At 39.6% G+C, this 14,230-nt stretch overlaps 1 protein-coding gene across 1 annotated transcript in view; it reads right to left on the bottom strand.

Moving 5' to 3' along the window:
• Positions 1-2,936: 2,936 nt before the first annotated feature.
• Positions 2,937-14,230, bottom strand: part of LOC117084544 (vomeronasal type-2 receptor 1-like) — a 45,041-nt gene continuing 33,747 nt past the window's right edge. Inside the window, 4 exon segments of the mRNA XM_033213284.1 lie at positions 2,937-3,215; positions 3,218-3,467; positions 3,469-3,919; positions 6,286-6,409. Coding sequence (XP_033069175.1) covers positions 2,937-3,215; positions 3,218-3,467; positions 3,469-3,919; positions 6,286-6,409 — 1,104 coding nt within the window.

Genomic DNA, 14,230 nt, shown 5'->3' on the forward strand with positions numbered 1-14,230 from the left:
TCTTCACAAGTAATGACTTTTACATGATGCATTTATCCAAAGAGAAAATATTTTTTCCATTTGTGGGAAATATTTTAACAGTTGAGTAATTAATTACAAAGAATAAAACAATACTACAAATTAGACCATCATCCTTTGACAATCATATATTATTCATTTTAACTGCCATAAGCCAGTTTCTATAACGATACACGTATACCAAATAGACAAGTGATAACTTCAGACTCTTTTAGATGAAAATTGTATCTTAAAATTGTAAAGTTGTATAAATATTAATGTTAAACATGCAAGTTCAGTTGATATTTTGTTTTTAATGACGTTTATTTTCTCTAATTTCCCAAACGTATTGCTGATCAAAAATAATAATAATAATGCAAAGAACACACGTTTGCCAAGACAGTATTACTAAGCCATGCTAAATGAAAGGAGATAATTGAGTCTTTGATACTACCCAAATGGACTTCTGGAATTATCTTTTTAGAGACCGTATGTTCGATAATCAACAACTCAGAAAAGAAGAGGATTACCGGCCGGGCGCAGTGGCTCAAGCCTGTAATCCCAGCACTTTGGGATTTGGGAGGCCGAGGCGGGCGGATCACGAGGTCAGGAGATCAAGACCATCTTGGCTAACATGGTGAAACCCCGTCTCTACTAAAAATACAAAAAATTAGCCGGGCGTGGTGGCGGGCGCCTGTAGTCCCAGCTACTCTGAGGCTGAGGCGGGAGAATGGCATGAACCCGGGAGGCGGAGCTTGCAGTGAGCCGAGATCGCGCCACTGCACTCCAGCCTGGGCGACACAGCCAGACTCCGTCTCAAAAAAAAAAAAAAAAAGAAGATGATTACCCTGATATTAAAATATTTTGAAGACAAAAGTAAACCAAGTCACTAGACATGAGCCATCTTTTAGCTTTTGTTTATAATCTCAAGGTAAATCATTGAGAATACTCAAGCTGAATGTATACCTGAATAAGAAATTAACTCACGGATTATCGTTTTCCTATTGCTCCACATTTTGACAAAGCATTCTTTTCCAGTGTTCCTCCCTGAGTCAAATGAAGGGCCAAAGAAAGTCGTTTCCCCATTCCTCACGCTGTGATATAGGCTCTCCTCTAACAATTCTAAGGGCTGTAAAAGTGTTGGGAGATGGATGTGTGAACAGATGTTTGCCCAGAAAGTCCTGGGAATACCACTGGCTCTCCAATAAAGGGGTCATTCTGAGCTTTGCTGAACCTTGAGGTAAACTTACTATTTAAATTACAGGAAGCTCATTCCCTTTGTCTGGTCTAGAATGATCCTTCTTAAAAAAAAAAAAAAAAAAATCAGTAAATAAGTTCCCAACAGACTTATCCTGTTAAACTAGTCATCACACTTTCACTTTCTGCTCCCATGAGCCTCCATGAATCTCTGCCCAGCTTGCTTAACTGAAATTCACAAACATCAAGTTATCTTGAAGAGAGAGTTCTTTCTGCTCCTGTCAACTTCTAGAGTTAAATATACACAAGCATTTTTTACTTACCAGCATTTCTACAAATTCTTCTGTTTTTCCACACATATTCATATACACATAAATGTATATAGTCATTTTCAAAGTTTCATATCTAGAAAAAGATTGAAAATATTTTATAACATTTTAACATGGAAATCAAATTCCAGGTAACTGTACATAATCAGAGGGCAGTATCTATCAATCACTCAATTTATCCTAAAAAATCTTGCATTCTAATACCTGCTCTAGGTAAACATCGGCTTTTTTGCTATTCATGTCTTCACTATATAATGTACTTAATAATTGCTTTGCCAACTCTTAATTCCCTTTTTTTTTTTTTTTCCAAGCAGAAGGATGTTTTAAAACTCAGGTACTTTACCACATATTCTCCCCCAGGAAAATCTGTAGCAGATAGATTTGTAGACTTGCCTTCTCTCTGGGAGAAACTTGTCTACTTCTATACATGTTCAAGAAAAAAACTGAGTTTTGTTGACATCGCAATTCCTTCAATATTCTCTGTATGTCACAATAAATTCTCTTCCAAACCCCCTGCTCCATGAGTTGTAATTCTCACCTCAATCAGAGAAAAGCTGTGTATTTCAGAGATACATTAACAGAATGTAGAACAAAATGTCTCTCTTGTTCCCCATTAAGTGATTTTGTTTTAGGTAAATTTCTAAATCAGACATCCATGATGTAAGAACAACTACATTCAAGAACTAAATTTGTTTACCTATATATATTTTTTTAATTGAGTTGGTGTCTCTCTCTGTCATCCAGACTGGAATGCAGTGGTACGATCTCAGCTAACTGCAACTTCCGCCGCCCAGGTTTTTTTTTTGTTTTTTTGTTGTTTTTTTTTTTTTGAGACGGAGTCTCACTCTGTCGCCCGGGCTGGAGTGCAGTGGCTGGATCTTGGCTCACTGCAAGCTCCGCCACCCAGGTTTAAGCGATCCTCTCACCTCAGCCTCCTGAGTAACTGGGACTACAGGCATGCACCACCACTCCTGGCTACTTTTTGTATTTTTAGTAGAGATGGGGTTTCACCATGTTGTCCAGGCTGGCATCGACCTCCTGACCTCAAGTGATCCACCCACCTCGGTGTCCCAAAGTGGTAGGATTACAGGCATGAGCCACTGCATGCAGCCTTACCTATCATTTTAGATAACTGGCTCCTACTGTATCCTCTACTGCATAGTCCTTATACAAAAGTATTTCAAAATGTTTGAATGAAACAGGTTTTAATTTCAATAGTAAAAGGTATTCCGGTTCATGCTAAATGGTATCTTATAGTACGAGATTTGATATACCATGCTAAGACTATACCACCAAAACCCAAATCCTCAATGTTACCCAAGAGTATTAGGCAGCTGCTATAGGAGCAACCTGAAAGGGAATGTTGAACCACATCATCGTTGCAGCTTCGAAGGACACATGTAAATCACAACTCTAGTCATCCAGAACAATTGACACTGTGGTATTGTTAAGCTCACTGCTCACAGAAGCTGAAGTCAGTTGGATGCTCTTATCTGTGGCAGAGACTCTTCCACCAACAATTTCATCGGTGTTCCTCTGTGGCCTCAGCAAAACAATGAAGCACTTAGAAGTAAATATACAATCCAACAAACCATAGCTGAATGCCAAGATTGCAAATATTTACACAGCCACTTTGAACTTGCCTTTGGTGCTCAAATAAGCTGGGACAAAAGAGAACCAGACGATGAAAAAGAGACGAGCATCCCAAAGGTGACGCATTTTCCTTCATAGTAATTATCTGGCAACTGGCAAGTCACACAAGTTGTAAGAAAGCATAGTGAGGCTAGGAAGACATCAATCCCAAACGTCGAGCACAAAAACTCTATGGAACTTTCATTGCATCCCAGAATGATCTTTGCATTTTGAGGTTCCATGTTCTTGTATACCCTGGGAGGTTCCAATACCAAGTAGGCTGTACATATGTCAATCTCAAATAAAACAGATTAGCACAGTGATTATCCGATAAAGCGGGTGCATGTATGTAAGTCGAGTTTTGGATTTGGACATTCTGTAGGCTAAAAACAGTGAAATAGTCTTTCCAAGAATGCAAGACAGGCAAAGAGAAAAGCCCAGTGCCAGAGTGACCTGGCGGGCTGTGCAGGACCAATTGTGTGGCTTGCCAATGAAAAGCATGGACGACAGCAGCATGATGATCAGAGAAAACTGAATGAGAAAACTCAGCTGCTGGTCATTGGCGTTCACCAGGGGAGTGTGCCTGTGTATCACATACACAGTTGTGATTGCCAAGACCACAGATGCCCCAAAGACAGAAAGAATGACAAACGTCAATCCCAAGGCCTCATCATAAGCAAGGTATTCCACTTGTTTCAGCACACACTTGCTCTTTTGTGCATTTGACCAATAGTCTTCATCACATCGTTCACACTCCCTTTGACCTATTGAATGAAGAAAAGAGAATTGACTGCAAAGAAATCCAATTGTTCCCTTCCACTGTGAATATCCCAGAGTCTTCATAGTTCTAGAGTGGGGACTTGTTGAAAATCTCTTTATGTAGAATATATATAGTATCTCAAAAGAAATAGTGATAAAGTGGCCTTAGAGTGTACAGATAACATTACAGATTGAGAATTATTTTCAGTTTTGGAAAGTCAGTCTCCCTTCTCAGTTTCAGCCTTTCCTGCATTGGCCTTTTCCAGTAACAAGCTTCTTCTTACTACTCCAGTTAGCTAACTGAGAAGAGTGGTGTGTATCCTCATAAACCCAAGAACAATCCACAAATGAAAAAAATGTAAAAAAATTAAAGCTACTGAGGCAAAACAATCGAGAGAATTGTGACAGGAATAAGGTTGATTAAAATACAAATGTTTTCTGTCTTTCATTCAATATCACCCTTATGAAAGAGAATTTTGTCTTTGCTTACTCAGAGCTTTTCCCCTCTTCACCCTCCAGATGCAGATTTGAAGGAATAGGTAGAGTAATTGAGGATAAGAAGAAAAACAAGGCTGGGCACAGTGGCCCAGGCCTGTAATCCCAGCACTTTGGGAGGCTGAGGTGAGTGGATCACTTGAGCCCAGGAGTTCAAGACCAGCCTGGGCAACATGGCAAAACCTTGTCTCTGCCAAATAATGCAAAATATCAGTTGGGCGTGACAGTGCACGCCTGTAGTCCCAATTACTTGGGAGGCTGAGATGGGAGGATTACTTGAGCCCAGGAGGCTGAGGTTGCAGTGAGCCAAGATAATGCCACTAAACTCCAGCCTGGGTGAGAGTGCAAGACTTCAACTCAAAAAGAGAGAGAGAGGGAGAGAGAGAGAGACAAAGAAAGAAAAGAAGAAGCAGCAGCAGTGGAGAGGGAGGGGGAGGAAGAGGAGGAGGAAGAAGAAGAAAATGAGGAAGAAGAGAAGAAGAGGAGGAGGAGAGGAGGAGGGGGAAGGGGAGGGGCAGGAGAAGGAGAAAAGGAGAAAGAGAAGAAGATGGGGAAGGGGAAGGAGAAGAAGATAGGGAAGAGGAAGAAGGAGAAGAACCTACATGGTGCTTGACATTGAGAAGATCTGGAGCATTTAGCTGGGTGGAAGCTATAGGGAGAATGTCAGAATGTAAGACTATTTGATATGAGTTTATAGTGGACTGTGAAATTGATCTCTTTAATGTCTTTGAAAGATGCAGGAAAGATTGTAATTCCTGTTTAATCACTCTTCATTGCTGTATTGGACTTCCCTGGATGTAACTCTACACAGAGACTGGGCTGTGTGGGGTCCAAGGAGTTGTTCAGGTTACATAGTTCTTGTTTTCCATTTTGGGAAAATGTTACTTCTTTGTTTTTTTTCCCCCCCCGAGATAGAGTCTCACTCTGTCGCCCAGGCGGGAGTGCAGTGGCACCATCTCAGCTTACTGCAAGCTCCGCCTCCCAGGTTCACACCATTCTCCTGCCTCAGCCTCCTGAGTAGCTGGAACTACAGGCGCCCACCACCACACCCAGCTAATTTTACATATTTTTAGTAGAGATGGGGTTTCACTGTGTTAGCTAGGATGATCTCGATCTCCTGACTTCGTGATCCACCTGCCTCGGCCTCCCAAAGTGCTGGGATTACAGACGTGAGCCACCGTGCCTGGCCCTCAAAATTCATTTATAAAGAATTGCTATTGAGGGCCATTTGACAAAAGACAAGTACACTTTGTGTTATCTTTAACAGAAGGTAGAGATAAAAATAAACCTGCTCCAACATGCTTCACAAGACCAAGCACACTAAGCCCAATTAAAATTCTGGTCATAAAAAGCAGCAATTTGGCAGGCCATAGTGAAGAATTCATAGAGCACTGGTTACAGAAATCATGTGTCCTACAAATTTTGAGTACTTATGACCTTAAGCCAATTGCCTTTAGGGATGAAATTTTAGATCTTATAACTCCAAATTAGAGCTAATTCAATAAAACATAGTACTATATAAGTCCCCTGTCTTCTGATTATGAATATAACTAGCATTTAATTTTTTCAGAAACAAATAATTTAAAATATTTTATGAATCCTACTCATATTTCACATTTCATATATTTTATTTTGCATTTTCCTCTATTAACTTCAAGGTTGTAGGTATTTTCCCAACTGTAGCGGCTTTAGAACTGAAACACAATACTATGTTTTTTTCACAGTGCACAAAAAATCCAATAATTTGAAGGATTTTAATTATTTTTGTTATAAGTTGTTCATACCTATTTATAAAGAAAGCTCCTGCGGCCTTCTTTGCAAAAACATGTTTGATCTAATAGCATCCTCATATCAATGAAGAAATTACCATCTCTACCTGGTTTCTGTGACACAAGTCCATCAGCACATGGGATGGAGTCAAAGCAGCATATTGTTTCCCCCTGACGAATCCCCTTCGGAGTCCCAGGAGCACATGCATCAGTACACACTGAATGGGGAAGCTAGCAAAGACAAATATGACAGATTAACAAAGCCCTTTGTCTCTAGTACTCAGGAGGCTGAGAAAGAGCCCATTTGAATTTCCATGGAAACTTTGTGATTTCCAGGAAACCCAGGATACCTGAGTGAAGATAATGAACAAAGAAAATAACAACATGAATCCCAGCACTTTGGGAGGCCGAGACGGGCGGATCACGAGGTCAGGAGATCGAGACTATCCTGACTAATATGGTGAAACCCCGTCTCTACTAAAAAATACAAAAAACTAGCCGGGCGAGGTGGTGGGCACCTGTAGTCCCAGCTACTCGGGAGGCTGAGGCAGGAGAATGGCGTGAACCCGGGAGGCGGAGCTTGCAATGAGCTGAGATCCACTGCACTCCAGCCCGGGCGACAGAGCGAGAGTCCATCTCAAAAAAAAAAAAAAGAAAAAGAAAAAAAGAAAATAACAACATGGAGAACCTAGAGAGGAATTTTGCTAAAGGAGAGTCTCATTGTTGATTCTAGAAATGCAAAGCTAATCCTAAGCCTACTTCTTTCTAACCTTGGGGATCCAGACCAGGCTCCATGCCTACAGGACTCTGGGGATGAGACCATTTGACAGGTCTATTCCTGCTTGTGAAGAAGGAGGGCAAAAGGAAAAGTAGACAAGGCATAGCATCGAAATATTTTCTTGCTAAATGAATTTCAAAATCCCAATAGTAAACACAGGCCTCCTTTAACATTCTACATGGATGTGCACCTTGAAACCCAGAATAAATGCAGGTTTTTAAATAGTTTGTTTCTTAATCCATTAGGGAGTTTCCTGTTTAAGAAATAAAATGCTTTTCCATTAAGCAAAGAATCATTTTGGAAGATGCATGATTACATTTATATTTATTTTAGAAATCAGAATTTTCATATGTTGAGTTTTCCAGGTAAATCTGAATTAGATAATATAGAAAATACTAGAAATCTCTGAGCTAGGTTATGGTACGTAACATTACAGAAGTGTGTATACACAGTAGACAAGCTTCTTATATGTTTTATACACATATATCTGTAAAATCATATTTTAAATGCACTTTGAGGAGTACCTATTACAGTAAAGAGTGATAGCAAGGCATTCTCAAATTCTGAAAGATGAACAATAAAATCACCACAGAATGAATTAGAATTCCTCACCCCGATCCAGTCTTCTGGAAATAGCTCTCAATATTCCATTATTATATTATTATTATTATTTCATTAACAATAAGCTGATACCTTTTTGTTCCATTTATCAGTATTCCTTCCCTTCTCAACCTCTGTGATCTATCTGCCAACCCACTCACCTCACTAAAACTCTTCTCGCCATGTCTGAGAGATTCTCCTCTAGCCACATTTTCCTTCAGCCTTCTTCAATACTTGACACTTTTGATCAACCCCTCCTTGAAATGCAAGCTCCCTTGGGTTCCCTTGGGTCCTGGTTGTGGTCCTTGTTTTCTCTCTTACTGTAAAGCAGTTCCTTCATTCTATTGTCGTCAACCAGTATCTCTGTAGAAGAACTCCCAATTCTTGATCTCTAAGACCAACTGTTCCCACCTGACCTCTATCTAGTTCCATATTCTAAATTTCCAATATGTTCCTACATTAAGATTCCACCATCACCTCAAATTCAACATGTCCAAAACTATCCCATAAACCCTATTCCTCATTTCTGTCATCAACACCACCATTCCTATCCATCATCTCCAACCTTATATTCTATTACTTGCCTGTATGGACTCTCTCTTCTGCTCAAGTCCACCTTCTCACCAACTACCAGACTCAGTTTACCATTATGACTTAAATCATTCTTTGTATTGTTCTCTAATTGTCTGATGTTTAAAAAAAAACACTTCCAGGTCCAATCGGTCAGCAAATTTGATGTCTTCTACCTATAAGGTATCCATGAGATGTCCAGAATCTAATGACTTTTTGCCACCTCCATCACTTCTATCCTGGGCCAGGCTACCTTCATTATTTTGGATGATTTTATGGTCTTTTAACTGTCTCCTTAGTTCTGTTCTTGCCCCCATACCCTACTCCTTCCACCGATTTGCAACATGGCAGACAATGATACCTGAGTCCGATCATGGCCCTCCTCTGTCAAGATTTTCATGGTTTCCCCTCTCACTCAGTGTAAAAGCCAAAGTCTTTCAAAAGCCAACAGTGCCCTGCATGATCTGTCCCTCTCTAACCTCTCTCACCTCCTTTCCTGCTCTCCGTCTCTTTCACTCTTTCCAGCCACACTGACTTCTTTACTGTTCCTCCAAAGTGCCAAGCACACATGCCTCAGAGTTTAGAAGATGCTGTTCCCTCTGCTGGAAATATTCTTCCCCTAGGTAACGCATGAACACACTTTCATTTGAATTTCTGTTCAAATGTCACTCTAGTGAGGCTTTCCCTGACCACATTATATGAAATTTCAGTGCAACACTCCCCCCAGCACTCCCTATCTCAGTCCTGCTATTTGTTTCTCCCTGACATTAACATCCTTTAAGATACAGTATAATGTCTGTATTTGTCTTGTTTGTTGCCTACTTCCTTCCACTGAAATGTTAATCCCATTAGGCTGGGATTTCTTCTGTTTTGCACACTGACATATCCTCAGTTCCTATGCACATATGCTACTGTTCTCAACAAATATTTACTCAGTTAATTAGGGGCAATTACCTTATTTTTGCAATGTTTAACCCAGAGTTGGATTTACAACAGATGCTTAGTATATTTGTATTGAATTACATTTGAAGTAATTTCATTATACAAACCTAATCCCAATTTTAGTATAGAAGATAAGAAAAATAAATTACTATACCCTAATGAAGATTATTAAAAGAAAAACCTATTATTAGATTTTACTATTTTTCTGTCAATTTTCAGTAGAGCAAGCATTCTTTGAACCATGTATATGCAAAGAATAACATCTTCCTTTGCATGTAAAACAATATATTGGGGACCTACTATATACCTAACCAAAAGGAATACAAAAGTGAAATCTCAAGCCCATTCACCAAGTAGCTCACCATTCAGAGAGAGCGCTGGGCCACATAAGATGGCTTATAGCCTAGACTTAGGGCAGCTCTGTCCTTTCTGCAGTGACAAAAGTGTTACATATCTCTGTTGTTCTGTATGGTAGCCCCTAGCTACATTTGGATATTGAACACTTGAAATGTAGTTAATGTGACTAAGAGCTGAATTTTCCTTTTATTTTATTTTAAATAATTTGCATTGTAAAGCTATCTGTGGCCGGGCGTGGTGGCTCACGCCTGTAATCCCAGCACTTTGGGAGGCTGAGGGGGGGCAGATCACGAGGTTAAGAGATCAAGACCATCTGGCTAACATGGTGAAACCCTGTCTCTACTAAAAATACAAAAATTAGCTGAGCGTGGTGGTGCACGCCTGTAGTCCCAGCTACTCGGAAGACAGGCAGGGGAATCGCTTGAACCCAGGAGGCAGGGGGGCAGTGAGCCAAGATTGTGCCACTGCACTCCAGCCTGGCCACAGTGCGAGACTCTGTCTCAAAAAAAAAAAAAAAGCTATCTGTGGTTAGGTACCACTGTATTGGGCAGAGCAAGTTCTAGATCAAAGGCATAAAATGCTGCAGAGAGCTCTGGTCACTGCAGTGGTAAACACTGACAAGTGGCTGTTTTTACATCTAGCCAAAATATATTCAAGTGCTGCTTAAAGATAGACCAATAAACTACTGAGTATGTGTGCATGTCTGTATTCTTCTGTGAGTGTACATAAGTCAGTAGATGTTTATTGCTACACACAGAAAGCAGAGAGGAATAATCTGACAGACAAAGATCTCACAGGTGTCTGGTACAGCATACCAACTCAGAAATCTTGAGGGGTTTTCTTCACTATTTTTAGATGCTTTCCCAGCATGATTTGGAAGACTGGGGATCTCTGATCTGAGCTCAAGAGGGAAGATATATGAAAAATAAACAAGATGAAAAAAGACGCCCTTTCCTCCAAAAGAAAGTCCTGTGTCAGCAAACAAAAAGCATTCTCTGGCTATGCTGATATCACTTTCATCTCTCTGACTTTTCCTGGTTCTTCCATTCTGAGATTCACATGGAAGATGAAATTGCCAATTCTTTTTCACTACCCTATCAATTGACTGTAACTCTACATGTCATCCCAAAGTAAACATGGAACTGGATTATCCAAAGCTCTATAGTACTGGGCCAGGCACAGTGGCTCACACCTGTAATCCCAGCACTTTGGGAGGCTACAGCGGACAGATCATTTGATGCCAGGAATTCGAGATCAGCCTGGGAAACATGGCGAAACCCTGTTTAGTAGAAACCCTCTACTAAAAATACAAAGCCTGGCGTGGTGGCACACCTGTAATCCCAGCTACTCAGGAGGCTGAGGTAGGAGGATTGCTTGAACCTGGGAGGTGAAGGTTCCATGAACCAGGATGGCGCTACTGCACTCCAGCCTGGGCAACAGAGTGAGACTTCATCTCAAAAAAATAAAATACAGAGGGGACGGGGGAGGGATTGCATTGGGAGTTATACCTGATGTAAATGACGAGTTGATGGGTGCTGACGAGTTGAAGGGTGCAGCACACCAACATGGCACAAGTATACATATGTAACAAACCTGCATGTTATGCATATGTACCCTAGAACTTAAAGTATAATAATAATAATAATAAAATGCACTGGATGAAAAATAAATAAATAAATAAATAAAATACAATCAAATAAAAGCTCTATAGTTCTGCTTTCCTGAACTAATATTTCATTGAAGGTAAAAAGTTTCACTTCTGGTAAGTGATGGGGTTTCTTCCTAACCTCTGGGAAGTAATAGGGTTTTCCTTTAACTTTCCCCAACACTTCTCTAGAAGTTGTCTTTACGTTGTGTACCTCAGTCTCTAGCTCACCAACCCCTTCCCTTATAAAATGTTCAGACCTCCTGTAGTCTTGCAATCAACAGCTCTCTTGTTGCTATAGGAAGAAGAGGAAGAAAAATGATCATAATCATTATCAATAAAATAAATAAATAAATAGCAATAATAATGAAAAGTAATTTCATTATTTTTATCTGGGGTAAGCATTTTACATTTAAAAACAGTTCCTCTAATATTGAAACCCTACTTCTACTACCTTCCAAGATAATTTTGGGAAATTATTTTTTAAAGAGTAAAGCTTATGAAACTCTTTTTTTCTCATATAATATACCAACACAGGATGTTTTGAAGGATATACTGAAGTGTATTAACATGTATGTGCCTCCATACATATATCATACTGGTAACCAATGTTTCCTACTTCAAATTATATTATGAACTTGTAAATTTTCTATCCTATTTTTTGTCCTGGAGAACGAATAAAAAGAAGAAAACAGGGAGGAAGAAATGAAGTCCCTCTAGAACTACTGTCAGAAGGGAAGGGGAAGACCTCTGGGTGCCCCGGGGTAATAGTAGCTGTTAAACTGTGGTTCTGTCCACATATTCTCCAAAAACACCATACATATTTTTTTAAGTGAGGAGAATAAATAAATAAATAAAGCCACACATGGCCCATGACCAACATCACAAAGAGCCTGAGAAAACTATGAACTTCAAAGTACTTGTAAGTAAAGAAATAACCAGCTGGGCACAGTGGCTCATGCCCCTAATCCCAGCACTTTGGGAGGCCAAGGCGGTTGGATCATGAGGTCAGAAGTTCGAGACCAGCCTGGCCAAGATGGTGAAACCCCATCTCTACTAAAAATACAAATGGTCACGTTAACCCTCTCCACTGTGAGGACTTGCTTTTCATGGTTTTGACTTACTGACATCATATGGAGACTGTATCAAACAGAATGCACCTGTTACAGACTAATCTACCAACACTAACCTAGACACTATGTAGTTCCTTGGCCCTCCCTAAACACTCTTTTTCCCTGCAATCCTAACACATGATCGTTGCTCTTTGAGCAATTGAAATTATAATATTGAAATGTTTAAATAATAAATTAGAGGGTAGTTCCTTATCATAGAAACATTTTTCTTAATTGCAAGGAAAGAACCTGGAGAATTTCTTTCAAAATCAAGGAACTCTTCCATGCATTTAAAATATAACTTAATTTCTCATTTTGTATTTATTGCAACCTCCTCAGTACCAATGAATTCACCTCCCACCCAGATCTTGTTTCTAAATTCCATTCTTCAGTAAATGCAAAGTCCCAGTACTCTTTGGAGAAATGGTTGACAACAGTGCTGGGACCAAGAAAGTACAAGATGAGCTTGGAACATCTTGGGGTTCCAGAAAGTAAGAAAGTGCTCAGAAATTACAAGAGTGTGTCAAGAGGAGACAGGAACCAACTCAAAGGGCTCCCAATGGTCAAACCTGGGCAGTTTTGAGCAGCAAAGTATATAATGATAGTTATAAATTAGAATTACTTGTAGAATAGAAATAAATATCCATGAGTCCATATTGATATAAATAAGTGGTGGAGGAGTAGAATTCCAGCTAATAAATGTGGAAAGAATAAGGGAAATAGAGAGCCATCAGTTTTCAAACAACACAATAATCATCTCAAGCAGGAAGAACCATCAATGACTGTGAAAATTTGTGGTCAAAAGTTATGAGAAACAGAACATCTTCAGAGCCTCAAAATATCACTTCACAAGATAATTATTCATTACAAAGAAAAACACAATAACTTCATGGCAAGAAAGCATGATGACATCACTGTAATTAAGTGACCAAAGTTAATATCACCAGTAATTAGACATAATTACATCATGCACCTCCTGATATAAGGCATAGAAAATGATACAACATCAATTCTATAGAATTCTTGCCAAAAATTCATAACGTCACTCTAGTCATAAGAAAAATAAATTAGATAAACTCAAGTTGAGAAACATTTTAAACCTGGCTGACCAGTACTTATCAAAAGTATTAAGGTCATGGAAAACAAGGAAAGAAAGAAAAGTTTTCACAGGAAACTAAGGTGACATAAAATTAGATGCACGTGCAATTAATTTGAAAATAAAAGTAAAAATGAAGATACAATGGTTCCAGCCACTGTGGACTCTGTTGAGCATGGCAAGCAATTCAGTGTTGCAGGAGAGTAAAGTGGTAATGGAAGGAGTCATAGGATCAGAGATACTGACACAGCCTAGATCACAAAGGGCTGAAAGTGCCAGACCAGGGATGCTCATCCTTCAGAGGAGAGGTACTAAAGGATATAAGCAGAGGAGTATTCTGATTAGGTGGGCAACCTGGGAATACCACTCAGGCTACCATGTCCCAACATGAGTTTCTGGGATCAGACCAGAGACAGATGTGGGAACCAGTCTCCAAGATGGCCCCCAATAATCTTTATCTCCTGGCATTCATGCCCTTGTGTGGCCCCTCCTATACTTCATGGGTACTACATCTTCTGGTTTCCTTTGCAGTTGGATATGACCATAACAAAATGCTGGCTAATGGGATATAAGGAGAATTATATATAATTTCTAGAAATTATCCTTAAGTGGAGGGGTGCACACATATTTGCCCTTTTTCCTTCCTGCTGATTAGAATATGGACATGATGTTTGAAGCTTATGTGGTCATCTCAGATTATGAGGTGAACCCTCATATTGTGGATGGTGAAATAGCACCATAGGGAGTGGGTCCCTAAGCCATTCTTTCAGTCCTATAATGCCTATCTCTGAACTTTATTTATGTGAAGGAAAAAAAACTATCATGTCTAAGGCACTATTTTGGGGGGTTTTCTATCATTCACAACAAACTTAATAATAACTGTTAAAAAATGGATACTTTAAAATGCCCACTTAGGCCACATATGCAAGTCATTATTTTATGTGACCATGTG

This window comes from Trachypithecus francoisi, unplaced genomic scaffold (genome assembly GCF_009764315.1).
Source record: "Trachypithecus francoisi isolate TF-2019V2 unplaced genomic scaffold, Tfra_2.0 Lachesis_group0, whole genome shotgun sequence".
NCBI lineage: Eukaryota > Metazoa > Chordata > Mammalia > Primates > Cercopithecidae > Trachypithecus > Trachypithecus francoisi.